Source organism: Leiobunum rupestre, chromosome 7, assembly GCF_980474605.1.
Source record: "Leiobunum rupestre chromosome 7, qqLeiRupe1.1.hap1, whole genome shotgun sequence".
Lineage (NCBI taxonomy): Eukaryota > Metazoa > Arthropoda > Arachnida > Opiliones > Sclerosomatidae > Leiobunum > Leiobunum rupestre.
In genome coordinates, this window is record NC_143390.1 from 57,642,778 (window position 1) to 57,661,509 (window position 18,732).

Sequence of the window (18,732 nt, forward strand, 5' to 3'; positions counted from 1 at the left end):
ATTTCATACACATTTGCTTCTATGATGAATAAAAGTAAACAAAACTAATTTCAATTTGTGCATTAGGAATTAATCAATATTTATGGAGGAGCTGTTGCTAATGAAAAAATGTGCGTTGCCATACCAATAGAGAAACGGGTGTTAGGTTCGTTGTGGCTTCTGTCAACACCTGAGTCATTCAGGAGCATTGGAGATCGTTTCGATCTATCAAAGGGAAACGCACATTATGTGTTCATTGAATTCGTTCGAATAGTGTCAAAATTAACACAACAATACATTACATGGCCTACTACAGAAAAAATGAACCAAACAATGACAGTCTGTGAAACAAAATATGGTTTCCCTATGACAGTTGGTGCAGTTGATGGCTGTCACATCGACATAAAGGAGCCAAATGAAGATAAAAATGCGTACTATAATCGTAAGAAGAGAACATCGATATTATTACAAGGTAATTTAATTTGGATGTGAACTTTTGTTAAAAATATTATAAATATTTATTTTTCATAGGCATTTGTAATGAAACATTAATATTCATTGATTGTTGCTGTGGATGGCCTGGTTCTGTCCACGATGCGAGAATGTGGCGTTTGAGTGCGATTTACCAGTTCCTCAAAAATGGCTTAAGGAGTGATGATAATGGGCACATTCTGGGTGACAGCGCGTACCCGCTAGACAAATTCGTAATGACTCCTTTCAAAGAAAATGGACATCGTACAATTCAGGAAAGAGCGTACAATACTTGCCATAGTTCAGCTCGCCAGATGATAGAAAGGGCATTTGCGTTGTTAAAGGGCCGTTTCCGCAGACTAAAATACTTAGACATGTCTTTAGTAGCTGAAATTTCAGAAGTGATTATGACTGCATGCATTTTGCATAATTTTATTTTGAGGCACGATGGAGATGATGATGTGGGTGATTATATAGATGAAAATTTTGAACATGTAACAGCTGAAATAATGGAAGAGGCTGATAATACTAATTCAGAAGCTGCAAAGATGAAAAGAAATGATATTGCAAGAAATATAAGGCTTCCCAGACAATTGCAAGACATTTAAAGCTGTCTTAACACCTATGTAAAATTTGGTTATGCATTTGCGAAATAAATTTTATTATTTCTTGAAGTTATTTGAGCTTTGTTAAAAATTACTTAATAAAGATAGTTATCATTTCTACATTTTCATTAACGAATCAACCATTTTAGACAAAACTTCATTTTTTTTATCTAATCTTTTCAAAAGTTCATTTTGAAAAGTTTGGGTTTGTTCAAAATTTTTTTTCTCCGTTTCTTCGTTTTTTTTTGACCAATCAAAAAACCAGTCTGGCACATCTTGGGAGCGCTTAACTTTTCTCTTCTTTTTTACTTGCACTACAATTGATTTATCTCCCACTTCAGATACAGATGGTGTTGACGATGATGAGGAAGTTACAATTGAGTTTAATGATGATGATGATGAGTTTAAAGATAGAGATGAACTTGACGGTGAAATAGAAATACTTGTTGATTCTATATTTAATAACCAATATGTTATTAAAAATTCCTTCACAAATATTGCAAAATAATTACCAGATTCTCCAATGGAGTTAAGCAAATTGTTTGGAGAAATGGCATGATCAGCGGTGAAAATAAGGTCCATTTCTTCAAAATAGGCCCAAGTTTGTCTTCCCTGGCCTGTTTTACTGGACTTATCTTTAATTTTTTTATAGCTATAACAAATAAATAAAATATTTTAATGTAGTAAGTCTTGTTGAGACAAACAAATACAGGTTGCATGCAAAGGCTGGAATACCATAGGATGGACCAGTCGTGGGTTCGAAATGTCGTACGCTGGAACCAGCTTAGGATGGAAATAGCGCGGGATGAATACAGCGAAAGATGGAATTTGTCTAAAACAGACTCGCCATGGCATTGAAGCGTCACAAGAAGCTTCGGTTGGGAATGGCGTAAGATGGAAAATACTCAGGGTGAAAACGTTGTACGCTAGAATCGACACGTTGGTACTAAACAACTCAGTAAGGGAATTTCTACTATTTAAATGTAGTTGAGTACCAAAGTGTTGGTTGCGGCGTAGGCTGTTTCCATCCTACACCGTTCCTCACCTAAGCTGCCTCCATCTTATGACGCTTGCATGACATGCCAAGTCCATTTTAGGCAATTTCCATCCTATGCCGTATCCATTTCAAACTATTTCTATCCCATGCAGGTCACAACGAATGATGTTCCCATTATATGCAGGTCCAGCCTGTGAAATGCCCCCACAAATACATAGTCAACGTACGTTCCTTTCAAATTTCTAAATTTGATATCAAGATCATCTGCTGTCCAATAATATCCCTTTTCTTCCATTTCTTCTGCTATTTTTCTCCACACATTTTTTTTTCCTCGAATTATCCATCTCGTCTTTGTATTTTGAATACAAATCAATAAGTAGAAGGATTTGTTTAGCTTCCCATCTTGAAGAACCTGTGATAAAATAATTCTTGTTTCATAATTGTTAGGTTAAAAATAAAAAACAAACCCTTATCATTTTCTTGATCTTTTTCTAGTTCGAGCACATTTTCACTGAACGTTGGCTGTGGGTCTAACTCCGTTGGTTGTGGGTCTAACTCCGTAGTTGAAATATTTTGGGGTTGTATACCAATTGTTTTTGCTTGTTCTAAGCAAAATCTTGCAAAACTTTCGTCTAAAAAATAAAACAAAAAATTAATTATAACGTAGTTCCTTTCTACATCCATGATAAAATTAACCACGTGAAAGCATGCCCTATGACAGTAAACAATAACAAACGCCAAGGCTTAAAGATATACGATGGATTACATTAAAAAGACAAGTGTTATAATTAATATATCAAACAATAGAATACCTCTTAATATCCTTGCGTGATCTCCGGGTCTCACGGCAATCATATAACAATTTTTATCATTGTCAAGGAGCGCTACTTCAATTAACTGCTCTTCAGAAGAAGTCGCCATTTTCTTAGATTGGCTACGCGTTTTACGTCACACTAACTAAAAAACCGACTCTTCGAGCCGATGACTTGATGGCTCATCGATGAGCCATCGTGACGTCAAACTGGAAACGCAAAAAAGCGTACAGTGAAAAATCGATGTCAGCGCTTACTCATCGGTGTCAGCGCTGAGCTCTGCTGAACGTACCCCTGATTTCAAATTAAAAAGCGCGCGAATTTTAAAAAATATAGTAGCGCGAAAATTCAAAACATAAAAATGACGGACAATTAATATAGAAACACGCTACAATTTATGTTTAAAGCAAGAAATTTTATTTTCAGGTACACAGTGGTTATTTTCAGGTACATATAAACAGTAGTGTTATTTTCAGGTACATACAAAAGTTATTTTCAGGTTATTTATATTTACAAACGAATTATTTACACTACATTAAACAAGAGATATTTACAGGTACAAACAGTTGTTATAGGCAAAAAACATATCAGTTAAAAAACGTATTGTTAGGTCAGTTTAGACATCAATTAAGATCAAGGATAATTTTTGATTTCACTAGTTTTTCGCTCGGCTGCCACTTAAAACAAACTCCGTCATTTTTCTCTTTACTAATTAACTCTTTAGTTAAAAGGAGAGAATTACACGTTTTTGTGCTTAGTGAATTTCTGTGGTCGTTTTTTATAAGATTTAATTGAGAAAAAACTCTTTCAACGTTAGCGCTTGAATGTCGTAATGAAATCAGGGCGTTAGCAAAGAGAGAGAAAGTAGGAAACATTTGATTTCCGAAATAATTTTTTGTTTTAGTTACTTCATACCAAAATTTTTCTAATGTTACGTCTGAATTTCCCAAATTTTTAATCGGATCTAAGTCTGGTAGCATTCGCCATTCTTCATTTAAGGTTTCTAATTTATTTAATTCTACTATATTTGGAAAATGTCTAGCTAAAAGAGCGAGACTGGCTACATCGCCAGATAAGGCAATATTAGGCTCCAAACAAGAAATTTTGATTAACACTTCATCATCGAATGAAAATCTATCTTGAATCTGCGAACACAGCTCTTCATAAAAATCTGCGACCCTAATATAAAACATATCCAAATCATTCGAACAAATTTTGCCCTCTGAAATCATGATTTCTGCTTTACTTCCTACGTAAATATTTTTAGACGGAAGCCTTTGAAAACGATTTTTTGGGTCAATTTTAGGGACAGGAGTTTGATCAACATATTTTTTTTTTATAAATAGTTTCTCAGCATAGAAAAATAATGAACTTTAAGTTCAGTGTGTAACTTAGTTATACGTGGCGACTCGCTCTGAAATATTAGATTTATTTCGTTTATATGCCCTAAGGCGTAATCCAGGAAAGCATAAGCTCGATGACTTAGGCCTAGGGTGGTGCCTTGGGTATTAACCTAGCAAAAAAAAAAAGATAATTTATAGATTGGATTTCTAAGTGCGTTTAATATTTTCGCGGCCGAATCAATTTTGTCTTCTAAGACCGCCGATTGAAAAAAGTATAAGGGCGTTCCACTGCCTAACATTCTGGAGACAACCGCTCCCAATGACAACCAACGCGTTTGGCATGGTCTTAACAACTTATGAGGCTTAACCCTAACGTATTCTTGAAACCCTTTAAAGTCTGTGATTCGCTTAGCACTATGACTGAAATACGAATAAACATCGCGAGCTAAATCTTCCATAGTTTTAGGCAATTTTAAACACGCATACGACGAGCACGTATTAAAGGAGTGGCTTATGCACCCCATAACAAATAAATTTGGGCACTGTTTTTTTAAAAGGGCTTTAACCCCACCCACGTTTCCCATCATAACTGGAGCATTATCGGCGGCATAGACAATCATATTTCCTATGGGAATTTCTAATTTACCCAAAAAAGCTAACAATTTGGCCACCAAAGTTTCCGCATCGGCATGCGGTACTTCAATCATTCCTAAAAACCTATCTTGTACTTTCCCAATTTCATTATCAAAAAACCTCACGACAATAGCCATGCATTTAATAGAGCCTACATCAGTTGTTTCGTCAAGAATTATAGAATAGTAATGATTTAGTAGTTTAACCCTTAAAATATCAAGGGCCTCATCCCCTATAACACCAACAAGTTTGGTTGTTTTTTTTCTAGCGCATTTTAGACCTTGTGCTATTTTTGAATCGGGAAAAGCGCTTTGTAGTAACTGGGGTAAATGGTCCATAACCGTAAATGGAAGGTTGTGTTCCGCTATAAAGCCTGCCAATTTCAATTCAGCCGATCTGATCTGACTTTCTAATGGGTTTTGTTTACTTTGACTACAAAAAGCATCAGCTATGCCATTCTGCCCTACTTGGGCGCCACGTGCTGAGTTAAGATTTTTCACGTGTAAAACCGTACTTTTGTCTGTTTATATGGTTAATATTAAATGAACAATTGTTTTTTTCTACTAGCCATTCTTCATTTCCCTTAAGCCATTCTCTTCTGAACTTAGCAGAATTCAACTCACTTTTCTTCTTTGAAGATTTTTGAAATGATGGTTTGTGGGTCTGGTTTTCTATATCAGAGCTGGATTCAGCTGATTTTTCCCCTGGTCCCGGTAGAATTTCCTCTTGAAAATCATCTTTAGAATTCGACTTTAGTTCTGAGATATTTGACATTTCTGGTCCACTGTCGTTAGCGTTTCTCGAATCGACAATGCAAATTTCGTCACCAGATTTAAATTTGCGTTTCGGCGCTGGGTGTCCATCCACATCGTTGTCCTCTTTTCTTTTGCTATAACCGCTACTGGTCCTGGATACTGGTTTGGGACCTAGCACTTTGTCGTTGGGCTTACTTTTCCTAATCAAAAACTTATCCATAACTATACTTCTTAGCAAATTAAAGTTTTATTAGCACCTAAGATCTTCTAACTCTTTTCGAAAAGATGACTGATGTCTGATGAATATAATGAAACATAGCAGGCTGCTTATATGCTTATATAGGGTTGTAGGACATTTTACTTGGCCCCCGTGGGGGGGGGGGAACTCAAGGCAGGAAATTACTTGCTGGGTATTTGCTAGAATTCACTAGAATTACGATGGAGCGCGGTAGAATAATGGCCGAGGGGGGCAGGTGAGCCAGTTAAACTTCAATAAGAGATAACACTTTCTTTTGTATGATTTTTTTTCTGGTTTCCCCATTCCACTACCGGATATTAACTGACCTCCGACTGATAAGCTTTAAGCCCACTGCAAATATTACAGGTGTTAGTTTTTGCAATGGTACCACTTAAACCACGGTAACCACCTGCTGTTAAACTTTTTGAAAAAAAGGGGATATATTTAGGGAATTTCAATGGTTTATTCCTCTTTCCGAGAGTTTCATATTTCAATATTTTATTATTTATATACGAAAATTTTCAAAATGTATTAAAAACCATATATTTTTTTCAAAATTGTATTTTGGCGCTGAAAAAATGAAAACGTACTAAATACGTTAAAAAAATTCCAAAACGTATTTTCATACTTCACATTTCAAAACGTACTAAAAAAGTACAATTGTACCGTCCGGAACAGCACTGAATGAAAGATGGCCCGTATCGTCGACTCGTCGAGATAAAGAGTCACGAAATATCGCAAAAGTGTTGAAAACCAGGTAAAACCCGAAAATTATAAAGACACAAACCGTTCCCCCCTCTCCAGTTGGACAGGTTGGGCCCGGGCAGTTGCGATAAGCGCTTCTACAAACCTTGGGGCAGTTGCACTATTGTATGCGGCGCTATGCGCCTTTTGATCCTTATCTCCCCTTCTTCTATTCTATATCGGGGGAAACATTTCCAAGAATATTTCTCTTTCTTGTGCAAGCCGACCAAAAATATTTGTCCCTTCCACGTACCTGGCAGCAAAAGCCAAAGGCGAGAAAGGGGGTTAACACAAATAGTCCCGGCGCGTCGCGTTACACTCTGCCCCGCCCCCTTCCCCAGACTTTACGTTAAAAAACGTTCCGATAAATTGAATTTGATGTTTTTTTATAAGCTAAAATTTTGATTTCCATTTTAAAAATTTTTCATAAAACACTTAACCGTATTGTAGATGGAAATGATTTTGGGCGGCGGGGCCCCCTAGAAAATTACGGGTAGGCTGTAGCCTACCTTGCCTACCCCTAGATCCGCCACTGTCAATGTCCAGTATGATTTTATGGAAATGGTTACACTAGTTCAGTTCTTATCTAAGTAATAGTTTTAAGTAAAGTATCTTTCTAAAACCGCTTTAGCTGATAACAAGCTTGCGGTAATTCTGTATTTTGAGCTCCAATTTCGCCACGTTAATCTTTAGTTATCTATTCATACCGACCAATTGCCTTTCCAAATCAATCGTGGTTTGATTGCGCCGGAAATGGTGGACATCATCCAGGCGCTTTAAGCTGGTTTCACACTTGACGGAAAATTAGCCGCGTAAAGTTGAACGTTAGCGGTATATCCAATAGGAATCAATTATCAGCTCGGCGTTTATTATCGTCTTTCCGGCGAGTGGGAAACCAGCTTAACGCCATATATACTGTTCTATCAATGTTCCTATGGGTAGCGTTATTTTTCAAATCTCAATCGATACTAAGTCACCTTGTAACTATAGCTGTAGTATTTGTACAGGATGACAGCGGCAAAAAATCAAAATATGGGAAATATGGAATTTCGAGTCGATTTGTAGGAGACCAGAGTGTAATTGTTCTTCGGTGAAAGTATCGGGTGCCGGAAGGGAAAGAGCTAATGCAGGCGACGCGGGCATACAGTTATAAGTTTCCGTACCGCCAGTAAGTTAGTGCTAGCGGTTTTTAAGCGCCATCAAACTAAAAATTTTTCGCCTCGTGATCCAATGCCCAAGAACCACGCCCTGTAGCTCTTTAGAGCTATCGGGTGCAGACACTGCGCGCCCCTCAACCACACGCTCTCTCTCCGGGTAGGCGGAGAATATCGCCGTTACAACATAAAAGCGGGGACTACAGTTGCGCCTACATGTTGTCAGTTAACATTAATTCGCTCTTGGTAAAACTGGTTTCCCCCTTTTTCGACGCTCTCGGGATGCTGAATATTGCACTCTTACGGTTTTTCTAGGGTACGTTCAATAACGATTATCACGAAGAAATCGGTTTTTCTCTGATGCCTATTTGATGAGGTCGTGTCGTCATAATGACGTGTTTTTCTGTTGAACGGTATTTATTCAGTCATCGATGTTTTCAAAGATGGCGGCAGTAAATATAACAGCAGGGCCGGGAAATTTAAGGAAGCGAAAACTTTTATTTTCAATTATTAATGAATTAGCTAGTGACGAAGTTATTGACAATAATGTTTTAAATTGCTGTAATAGTCGAAGTTTCTTTAAAAAAATAAACCAGCTATCGAAGGAATTGCATTCTCTCAATTGAATTCTAAGCATTTGCAGAAACCGGTTACAATAACTGACTATGTGGAGGGTATAGTACCCAATTATACACATTCTGACTTAAAAAGTCATTTTCGAATGAGTCGAGCATCAGTTGAAGTAAGGAACATATTTTTCTGTCAAATACGATGACCCTTATATATTTGTGCCTGTTTTTTAGAAATTGATTCTATTGTTCGGAGCCAAATTGTCAGTAGCAGTAGACAAAAGAGTTCTATTATCGCTGTCCCCAGAGTCCTTCCGAAGCGTTGGGGATCGGTTTGATTTATCAAAAGACAATGTTCATTACATTTTTCTTTGATTTGTCCGCCTAATATCCAAACAACGGAAAAATTATATTGCTTGGCCAACGGAATCAACAAAAGAGAATATGGCTTCCCAAAAGTAGTAGGTGCAGTAGACGGTTGTCATATTGACATCAAAGAACCTGAAGAAAACAAAGCTTCATATTACAACCGTAAAAAAAGGACGTCCATTCTATTACAAGGTATATGAAAAGTAAATAATTGTACTGTAACATTAGTTAACAAAATATTTCAAACCTTAGTAGTATAGAAGTGGGGGTATGGCTTCAAACCCCCCCTATGTTAAGTCTACGGGACCCTACCTATTCACCCTGTTATAAAAAGGAACTGTGCCTACCCCTCCTTTTTGGTGTTGAAGTGAAACATATCTTATAACGCCTACCCATCTTGTTTTGAGATTTGAGATAATTCCATACCGCTACTTAAGATGCGATAAATTCATATCTATTAGATTTGATCATATTGATGTTCGAAGTTTAATATGGAACGCGTATCGTTTTCCGATGTTGTAAGATACATATCGTTGCTCAAGACACTAATCTTGAGAATTCTCGTTTTGTGATTAGATACACCCCAAGAGCGACATTCAAAACACTTGTGTTTAATATAAAATGGGGTTCCTGAAAATGTCGTAGTCATTAAAGGTTAGTCTATTCACTCTTAGCGTATCCATATTTTTAGTATGCCTAAAGCGAATCATTCATGTCCTATTTGTGAAAAAAATTTCAATATAAAAAGAAGTCTAACTCGCCACATTCAAGAACAACATGGGGACAAAAAATTTAAGTGTGAGGTGTGTGATAGGAGCTTTACTAGACTAGAGCATATAACACGACATAAGCGTGTGCATGATCTAGACAAACCGGGTCCCTCAACTCCCAATCCAACACATAGTTCTTCGAGACCGTCCACTCCAGATCCAATACAATCCACATCCACACGTTCACCAGCCCCAGAGCCGACTTCACCTACTCTTGATGAGACACCTCCAGGGTCCCCTAGTTTTGCTCGGGCCTTAAACAATACGTTAGCGTCTGTCCGCTTCAATGCGGAAGAATACGATATTGATGTTGCTATGTTTATTAACAATCATAGGTGCGCTTTTCGAGATTTTTTGATGGAACAGCTTCAAAATAGACGCGGTGTTAAATGGTTTTTAATAGTTAGAGCCGTGTATTCGCGACCATTAACTGGCGATGAACAATCAGCGGAAGTACGCCCATATTTTCGCAGCACTATGTATACCACTCTGATGTCTGACGTCATAGAGGATCAGATGGACGATTGCGTGCAGGCAATTCAAACCGCCGCTGAAAACTTTGAGGGATCAGGTATTTTAATTTTTTAGTCTGTTTACCGTTGAAACTAAATATATTATTTTCAATATAGGATCAGGTTGGGTAATCGATCATCTGCTGTATGCTGAACTAAATATCACATCGTATCAGCCCTTACGCGGTGGTCATACCTCGTCATTTCTAGAAATACCCCCAAAATTAGCTAAACGTCATGCAATTCTCAACGTAAAAAATACGGATGATGAAAAATGTTTTTTGTGGTCAATACTGGCAAAGCTGTACCCTATTAATAAGAAAGACAATCCTAATCGTGTTTCTAAATATCGCCCATACGAGAACGAACTGGATACGAGTGGCGTGGTTTTTCCCTTTGAATTAAGCTCTCGAGTTCTTAAAAAATTTGAGTTAAATAATAATTTATCAATAAACGTGTTTGGATTTGCGGGGGATCTATATCCACTTTTTGTCAGTACAAACAAATGCAATAAAGATAGGGAAGTTGACCTTTTACTAATTTCCCGGGGGGAGTACAAACATTACTGCTTAATACGCAGCCTCAGCAAACTTTTACAACACTTAAATAAGCATCGAGGTACGTCATATTATTGCAGGTAATTAATGTTCTAGACTAATATCTGTACGAGGTGGACTACTTTATTACTTTTAATGTCTTATAAGGCTATGCTTACACCGGTTCAGTGGAAATGGAGCTGAATTACGACGCAACTCTCATATCGAAGAGTGTACACCTCATGGTGCGCAGAAAACATTTTTCCCGAAAGATAAGGTTCTATCCTATGAGAAGATTGCTTGGGAAATTAAGGTTAGTTATAATATCCGAATAATAAGAGTTATTATTTATTTTATAATCAAATGCGTAGGTGGGGTACACTTTGTACGCCGACTTCGAGTCCATCCTCCCCAAATTTCAAGGTTGTAATCCAGACCCTAACATGTCAAACACCACAAAATTAAACCAGCACATCAGCTGCGGGTATTCTTGGGTTCTTGTAGGACCAGATGGTAAGAAGTTACCGATTACAAGCCGTATATATGAATTTTAATGGTGATATATATTAGGTGCACCTGTTCGAAACGACTGTTACCTAGGTTTGGACGCGACTTCGAAATTTATTGAAGCGTTACTGGAATTGGAGAAAGAACTAACTGTCCTTCTAAAGACCAACGTACCGATAATTATGACTTCTGAGGAAGAACAACAATTTCGCACCGCTCGAGATTGCTACATTTGTCGAATGCCACTTAACCAATCGGATTCGTCGCCAGTGCGAGATCATTGCCATTTTACGGGGAAATACAGAGGACCGAGCCACGCTATCTGTAATCTAAAATTAAAGGTTCCAGATTTCATCCCCATTTTCATTCATAATCTAAGCCGGTAAGTTAAATAGTTGAACACTAAAAAAATTATAATAAAATTTAAAAACAACGTAGATATGATCTCCACTTAATATGTAAAGATATTGGACGATATAAGAATCAAAAACTTAGCTGCATCCCCTCTACAGACGAAACTTATATTTCTCTCTCTTTGGGTAATACTGTTTATATTTTATTAAAAACATGACTAAAATAAAATTGTGTTTATAGGGTCTTTCAGATTCCTAGACAGTTTTCGTTTCCTCCCTGATTCGCTAGAACATTTAGTTTCGAATCTAGCGAAGGAAGGACCAAGTAAATTTCCTATCATTGGGAAATATTTTGACAACGAAAAAATTCAGTTGTTATTGAGGAAGGGAGTTTTCCCTTATGAATATCTGGATACCGAAACTAAGTTTCAGGATAAAACCTTACCGCCTCGAAAGGCGTTCTACAGTTCCCTTAAAGGAGAGCATATTTTGGAAGCTGATTATTTACACGCTCAAAATGTTTGGGAAATCTTCAATATTCCCACTTTAGGTGAAATTACCTTTAAATAATATATTTCAAATGCATTATGTTTAATTTTTGTGTTAGGTGAATACACTAAACTCTATGTAAAATGCGATGCGTTGCTGTTAGCGGACGTGTTTGAAAACTTTCGAACCCTTTCCATGACCAATTTTAAATTGGATCCCGCTCACGCGTACACGGCACCAGGTGTGGCTTTATTATCTTCCTATAAATATTATTAAAATTAATACGCTTTTAATTAGGTTTAGCTTGGCAAGCGGCGTTGAAGATGACTGAAGTTCGTCTTGATCTTTTAGATGATATAGATCAACACTTATTTATTGAGAAAGGTATTTTAATTATTAAATTTAACTATACAATTAACTAATTTTATAAATATATAATTTTATAGGTATAAGAGGTGGTGTGTCTATGATATCCACTAGATATTCAGAGGCTAATAACAAATATATGCCCGAATCTTTTGATAAAACTATTGATAGTAGCTATATATGTTATTTAGGTAACATAATTTATTTTATTTTTATATTAATGATTTGTTTAATTTTTATGCTAATAATTTGTTCTATTATTTTATCGACGTAAGATTGTAATAATCTATATGGCACTGCTATGTGTGAGGCACTACCTCTAGGTGATTTTCAATGGGTACACGACGAAGACTTACAGTTGGTTGGAGATAATATTCAAAATATTCCAGACGATTCTGTAACCGGATACATTTTAGAGGTATGAACTATTCAATTGAACTTGATATTTACAATTTTTATTATTGTTATCACTTTCAGGTTGATTTAACTTATCCAACACAATTACATGAATTACACAATGACCTTCCCTTAGCCGCTGAATCTAAGGTCATAACGCGCGATATGTTATCCCCGTACTCTAAAGCTCTTTTAAAACATTTAAATATTAAGGAGAAGTCTAGTCTACCAAAGCTTCTCCCTAATTTAAACAATAAAGAGAAATACGTAGTGCACTATCGTAACTTAAAATATTATGTAGAGTTGGGGATGAAAATATCCAAAGTACATCGAGTTTTGTCATTCACTCAAGGAAAATGGCTCGAAAAATATGTTAGATTTAATACCGAGCAAAGGAAAATGGCTAAAAATACCTTTGAAAAGAACTTCTGGAAGTTGATGGTTAACTCCGTTTTCGGGTAAGTGATCTAAAATTTAATTAATTAAAGTAAAACTAACCGACGTTTGATCATTTCAAAATATTTAACGAGGATTTAGCCGGAGTTCATAAAAAAAGAATAAAACTGAAGCTCAACCGACCAATTTATACTGGTTTCAGCATCCTTGATTTATCCAAGTTGTTTATGTACCAGTTCCATTACGGTTTTATAAAACAAAAATACGACAGTAAAGCCACTCTACTCTTCACAGATACAGGTACCACATAAAAAACGTACAAATTTATTTCAGGCGCTTTAATATAATTTTCTATTATAGATAGTCTAACCTACAACATACAAACCGAGGATTTGTACAGAGACCTCGAAAAATATGAGGAATATTTCGATTTTTCTGATTTCCCCTCAACCCACTTCCTCTATTCCATCAAAAATAAAAAAGAATTGGGGAAATTTAAAAGTGAAACGAATGAAAAACTAATTCAGAGCTTTGTTGGACTCCGTCCAAAATTATATTCCTTGAAACTGTATGGTGAATCGAAAGCTAAAAGCGAAATAGAAAAGGAGATGTTTTTGGGGAAATCGCTGGAGTCAATACTAAATCATAAAAAAGTCTGCAAGGGAATAGCTAAAAATGTTATAAGAAACGTCATTCGCCATGAGGATTATGAAAGATGTCTGTTTGATCAACAACTCACATTAGTCGACATGAAACGTATTGCCAGTTTCAAACATAACCTCTTCACACTCAACATACGAAAATTGTGTCTATCACCTAATGACGATAAAAGGTATATCTTACCTTGTGGAATCCGCACCCTGGCTCATGGACATAAAGATATCAAATAATTCCTTAAAGTTATCTATTAAATTTGTATTACGTACACTCCCTAAGTGTATTATATTAATTATCAAAGAAAAAGAAAAATAATTTCGTACATTATAGTACCATAGTCAAAAATGCATTTAATAAAGCATAAAAAATTACATTTTATTTTTTATTTTTTTTGGTACGGTGTAAAGCGTTTTGTAGAGGAATGTTTTTGTGCACCATCTTCAGCAACGTCCCCCCTATTTCCGGAAACGGAAGGTGATCCAAAAAGACGAGCGAAGCGAATTGCACGATCGGTTTCGTCTTTAGACATATTCGGGTCCAGCCTTACCACCTTAATGATAATAATATCATAGGATTTGCAATTTTTAATTGAAAATTTAAATATTTACCTCTATGAAATTGGATGCTGTCCCCAACATCTTCCGAGCGTTTTCCGTGCTCTTGGGGTACGGTAGAACTAAATCTAACGAATTTTGTTCTTCGTTTTCTATCACGTTGTCTTTCCAATTAAAAACAAAACTTATGAATTCCTTCATTTCCCTAAATTTAAAATCAAAAATTTCACATTTTTCCGGAAAAAAAGTAAAACGTAAAGACGTTTTTTCAACATTCTTATTTTCTCCCATTTTAAGACGGCTTTGAGGGGAACATTAATTTTCTTCACTTTGGTCCTCGATTTATATACTAAATCTTCGTGTATTTTTTAATCAAAACTATTAAGCCAAACGGATTGTGAAAATACTTGAAATAAGTGGTTTTACCGATAATTTCTAAAGGAATTTAACTTTAAAGGGCATCTTAGATTATTGTTTGTAATTTTACTAAAGTTCAAAACGTACGAAGAGTCCTTCAAAGTACTATAAGGAATTTAACTTTAAAGGGCATCTTAGATTATTGTTTGTAATTTTACTAAAGTTCAAAACGTACGAAGAGTCCTTCAAAGTACTATAAAAGGATTTTATTTGTGAGCTAAATTCATATTTCCCTTAAACTTAGAAGTTAATTTGTATAAAATATTTACTAATACCGGGGAAATGGACTCTAGAAACAAACTTCAATTTGTTAAACTTTCGGCAAACGCTTTTACGCCAACACGGGCGTCGGTGGAGTCGGCGGGTCTAGATTTACGTAGCGCGTATTGTTATGAATTACCCGCCGGAGAGAGAATTTTAGTTGAAACGGATATATGTATTGAGGTACCTGAGGGTACATATGGACGTATAGGTAATTATTTATGGTTGCTAAAATTATTTACCTTTAATTCATTCTATGAATTAAAAAATTAGCGCCGCGTTCCAGTCTGGCAATACGCAGCGGCATCGATGTTATGGCAGGTGTAATCGATAGGGATTACACTGGTCCTGTTGGAGTAATTTTGATTAATCACAGCCAACATGTGTTCAAAATATCGAGGGGTGACAAAGTGGCGCAGTTGATTTGTGAGCGGGTTCTATATCCGGAAGCCGTAGAGTGTACTGTAAGTCTGTTTATAACGTAATAATGCTTTTTTAAAGTATTATTTTATACAGGGACTAGGTGAAACTGCTAGAGGAAATAAAGGTTTCGGTTCAAGTGGCTTAAATTGAAAACCCAAGTTTCTGTATTTTCTACCAGATTAAAAAAATATTTCAAATTTTGTCTAAGTATGAAAAGTTTATTTAGATCTTCAAACTACTCTAAATATATTCCCAAATAAATCTTAGGCCAAAGTATGAATAGATAGGAGCTCCTGAAATTATAATAAAAGGGTTTTGCAGGGTAAAGTAAAATTCATTCTTTCTTTTACGGAACAATAAACGGCGCAAAATCAAATTATTGTAAAATGGCGTCGGCTTCTGTACCAGTCTATGCTCTCAGATATTCGTTAACATTTGCGGAGTCTGAACGACAAAACGAGGAGCATTGGACTGAATTTCTTTTACCTGACGTGCATGGACTTATATGCATAGCTTTGACAAATCACCCCGATGCAGTCATAGTTCATTCGGAACTCAGGGATAGATCCGTTCTAGTAATATTTGATTACGAAGTAAACCTAGAAGAAATCCGCTGGAAAATGCATTCTTTACAAGAATACATATGGGTGAGATATTTAAATAACTAAGTATCCAGTACCAAGGTCGTAACCAACAGAAATTGCATCCTGAGCGAGTGCTAGTTTGGTGCCCCTAACATAATTTAAATTGTTTATAGAAAATTATGTTTTGGTGCTCCTAGAACATAACACACCAGTGGCCTCCAGAGATCCGTGCTCTGCTTAGCTACGACCTTGTTCAGTGTGCCTTAATTTAAACATTATTCTCTTTAGGTGGAACGAGCATTAGTACCCCGAAATCTGCAATTTTAGAAATGAATAAATATTGTTTTAAAAGCATTTGTAAACAGAATAATAAAATTATATTTCACTTTATTGAATACTTTTTGTACATAAAATCTTTTATCATTTTTTCATTTACATTCTTATCATTCTTAAACCTCGAAACAATTTCATACATTTCAATTCCATTACACCTGTTTATAGCGAAATAGACACAAAATCCGCCGCATGTATTACTAGTACTACTCTGTAATTGCTTTGAACTGAAAGTTACAGTCTTACTATTTCGTTCAACAAAATCATTAAATTTAAAGTAGTCTGGTGGATTCCCGAAAGAGTCCCAAATCTCTGTACTGTAACTTTTTGAAAAGTATATTGCAATCCAGTGTTGACCCGGACCATTACTAGTATCAGTATTCACAATAAACAAAGAAGGATATGATTTAACATATTTAGGTAATTTATCTGAGGCAAACACACCTCGGAATAAACTTCTAGTATTCTTATCTACTTCGAGAATTTTAGATATTTGAAGTGAGTCCATCAATTACTGTAGTCAAAAATTACTGAACGGTTCTTATCTATTTCAATTAAATTTTGGAATTCGGCGTAAATTATTACCGACACCGTCTCAGGTAATGGTTTCGCGAATTTTAATTCTAATCTCAGATTACTGTTTTTCACGAGATGAAAGTGGTTTGCACTGCTGTTCAGATCGGATGTAAGATTATACGCAAATAAAGAATTTCCATTAGCGTAGTCTTCGCGACTTATCTGGTTCCCTTCATCAACATTCCATTGATTAGTTTGAATGAATAGATTGCAATAAGCTTGAATATATTGATTTTCCTCAAAATTTAAAGCCAATGCTTTGTGCGGTACGCTACCGCCATCCACATATAAACCAATGCATGACAAATCAAAATGTTGGAAGTTATATGGCGACTTTTTTAAGTCTCCCAAGAAGGCCCTCTGATCCACAAAACCGATAACGATTTTTTTCGGTACTTGCCCCGTGAATAAATGATCTTGCACACTAGCCATAAGTCCCTTCGGTATAGAAAATGAAGTACACTCGGAACGAGTTATTGGATATTTAGCGGTTCCGTATTGCAGAGCTTTGGCGTGAGCAAGCGACAACTCCGGTATCACTTTTATTTTTCTCAGATAAAGTGAAGCTGATGAAATCTCGACTTTACATTTGGAATCGGAGTGAACGCAAAATGCAGTTCTATTTTTATCGAATTTAAATTTTAAATCCACCATATTTAAAAGAAAACGCGGCTGTTGGCATATGTCTGTATGTACAATACCCATCATATCAATCACACCCTTTTGTGCGAAACTCGCACGCTTCGCGAACCCATCATTATCAAAATAAGAGTCTATTTTTCCAGGCGTGTCTCGATAGAACAGTGAACTCGTTAAATAACTTTGTTTAGCAGAATCTCCGAACGTTAAAAGCGTCTGTATAAAACTCTTAAAAGAGTAATTTTGACTGGAGGGTGTTATTGACCTTTCGTTTAGAAAAACGTGTACATCACTAAAAAGCGAGTGTAAGAACAAGTTCTCAGGCGCGATGTTATCAGCTGGAGTTCCAGCCACTTGTCCTGCACCAGCGACCGCTGCTTGAGGAAGGTCCCCATTATCTTTAGTAATTTTAACTTGAACGTGTAGTAGAGTTTGAGAGAGGTCAATGTAGGTTTCAGAATTACCGCTAATACAAAATGTAATTGAAGCGTTATCAGCGATATTTGATATTGGACTATACTGTACCCATTCACCGCCGATGATCGACGACTGGGTCATGGGCACTTGAAATAAATCTAACTCTGAATTCATACATTCAGTAGAATGTGGATGTAGAAGAGACATAATTATGAAAATATATCGGAACGTTTATGAAACCGTCTTTTCTTCGACTTGGCTGCTACTAAACTGGCACTTTTAGGCCGAGTACGTTTCTTTTTATAACCCGAACCTGTCATTCTCTTAACTTCATCGGCAGCGGAAGCTATGGTTTCTTTTCCGGCACTTAAAGAATGTGTTTTAAACGCCGTTTTAATGGGAATTCCGCTGACAACATCTGTAGCTACCTTAGCTCCGGTACTTAAAAGTTTTTTCCCTAGATACGAGGCACCTTTTTTTAGTAACGGTACCGCGAATCTAAATGCAGAAGCTAATATATTGCCCAATCCGTAACCTTTCTGAGTTGCTAACCCTCTATAGACGGGTATACCACCGAAGCCAACTTGGTTTAAATAGTAACTTTCGTAATCGGTTCTCGAAGGGGAATACGCTGGCTTCATGATGTTAACTCTCTGCTCTCCCTAGCTAGAATGATAAGATAGCGTGAGCGATAGCGCGGTTTATAATGAGTTCCACATTTTTCGAGGTCTAAAATGTAAGACGACATGAGCTTTTCCTCGCTGGAACTGTATTGGCTCGCCTAAGTCGTCCATAATATTAATTTCAATCATCTTGATATTATTAGACACGACTGAAAGATAATGAGGTTGTGAAAATATTTTCGTAACTGTTTTTC

General features: G+C 36.3%; 4 protein-coding genes across 5 annotated transcripts; 2 read left to right on the forward strand and 2 right to left on the reverse strand.

Moving 5' to 3' along the window:
• Positions 1-473: 473 nt before the first annotated feature.
• On the reverse strand, positions 474-3,126 carry LOC149937567 (uncharacterized). Of its 2 annotated transcripts, XR_016472302.1 has the most exons (5): positions 2,865-3,126; positions 2,280-2,684; positions 1,568-1,707; positions 747-1,507; positions 474-671 (listed from the first exon to the last, which is right to left on the reverse strand). XR_016472302.1 is itself a non-coding variant. In XM_090154252.1 (4 exons), exons 2-4 carry the CDS (start codon positions 2,345-2,347, stop codon positions 1,173-1,175), a joined length of 543 nt encoding a protein of 180 aa, XP_090010378.1. In that variant the 5' UTR covers positions 2,348-2,684; positions 2,865-3,126; the 3' UTR covers positions 474-1,172. The 2 variants fall into 2 exon arrangements, 1 of the variants encoding a protein (XP_090010378.1); XM_090154252.1 differs by having other exon boundaries at positions 474-1,507.
• Positions 3,127-9,361: 6,235 nt separating this feature from the next.
• LOC149937568 (uncharacterized) lies at positions 9,362-13,060 on the forward strand. Its single transcript, XM_090153839.1, has 12 exons — positions 9,362-10,010; positions 10,069-10,588; positions 10,656-10,800; positions 10,859-11,000; positions 11,058-11,376; positions 11,433-11,533; positions 11,589-11,897; positions 11,955-12,077; positions 12,134-12,220; positions 12,283-12,393; positions 12,478-12,620; positions 12,680-13,060. The coding sequence occupies exons 1-12, from the start codon at positions 9,362-9,364 to the stop codon at positions 13,058-13,060; spliced, it is 3,030 nt and encodes a 1,009-aa protein (XP_090009965.1).
• On the forward strand, positions 13,025-14,214 carry LOC149937569 (uncharacterized). Its single transcript, XM_090154318.1, has 3 exons — positions 13,025-13,056; positions 13,136-13,294; positions 13,355-14,214. Exons 2-3 carry the CDS (start codon positions 13,222-13,224, stop codon positions 13,882-13,884), a joined length of 603 nt encoding a protein of 200 aa, XP_090010444.1. The 5' UTR covers positions 13,025-13,056; positions 13,136-13,221; the 3' UTR covers positions 13,885-14,214.
• Positions 14,215-16,730: 2,516 nt separating this feature from the next.
• LOC149937570 (uncharacterized) lies at positions 16,731-18,496 on the reverse strand. Its single transcript, XM_090153840.1, has 3 exons — positions 18,169-18,496; positions 17,704-18,019; positions 16,731-17,418 (listed from the first exon to the last, which is right to left on the reverse strand). The coding sequence occupies exons 1-3, from the start codon at positions 18,494-18,496 to the stop codon at positions 16,731-16,733; spliced, it is 1,332 nt and encodes a 443-aa protein (XP_090009966.1).
• Between the last annotated feature and the right edge of the window lie 236 nt (positions 18,497-18,732).

Coding starts and splice junctions, on each gene's coding strand:
- LOC149937568 (XM_090153839.1), top strand. CDS start 9,362: ATGCCTAAAGCGAATCATTCATGTCCTATTTGTGAAAAAAATTTCAAT. Junction 10,801..10,858: donor AGATTGCTTGGGAAATTAAG/GTTAGTTATAAT, acceptor TCAAATGCGTAG/GTGGGGTACACTTTGTACGC. Junction 12,078..12,133: donor TCACGCGTACACGGCACCAG/GTGTGGCTTTAT, acceptor GCTTTTAATTAG/GTTTAGCTTGGCAAGCGGCG.
- LOC149937570 (XM_090153840.1), bottom strand. CDS start 18,496: ATGAAGCCAGCGTATTCCCCTTCGAGAACCGATTACGAAAGTTACTAT. Junction 18,020..18,168: donor TGAAGTTAAGAGAATGACAG/GTTCGGGTTATA, acceptor GTATGAATTCAG/AGTTAGATTTATTTCAAGTG. Junction 17,419..17,703: donor CACGTTTTTCTAAACGAAAG/GTCAATAACACC, acceptor CGATAAAAATAG/AACTGCATTTTGCGTTCACT.
- LOC149937569 (XM_090154318.1), top strand. CDS start 13,222: ATGTACCAGTTCCATTACGGTTTTATAAAACAAAAATACGACAGTAAA. Junction 13,295..13,354: donor TCTACTCTTCACAGATACAG/GTACCACATAAA, acceptor TTTCTATTATAG/ATAGTCTAACCTACAACATA.
- LOC149937567 (XM_090154252.1), bottom strand. CDS start 2,347: ATGGAAGAAAAGGGATATTATTGGACAGCAGATGATCTTGATATCAAA. Junction 1,708..2,279: donor TTTAGAAATTTGAAAGGAAC/GTACGTTGACTA, acceptor TATTTGTTATAG/CTATAAAAAAATTAAAGATA. Junction 1,508..1,567: donor TAACTCCATTGGAGAATCTG/GTAATTATTTTG, acceptor TATTAAATATAG/AATCAACAAGTATTTCTATT.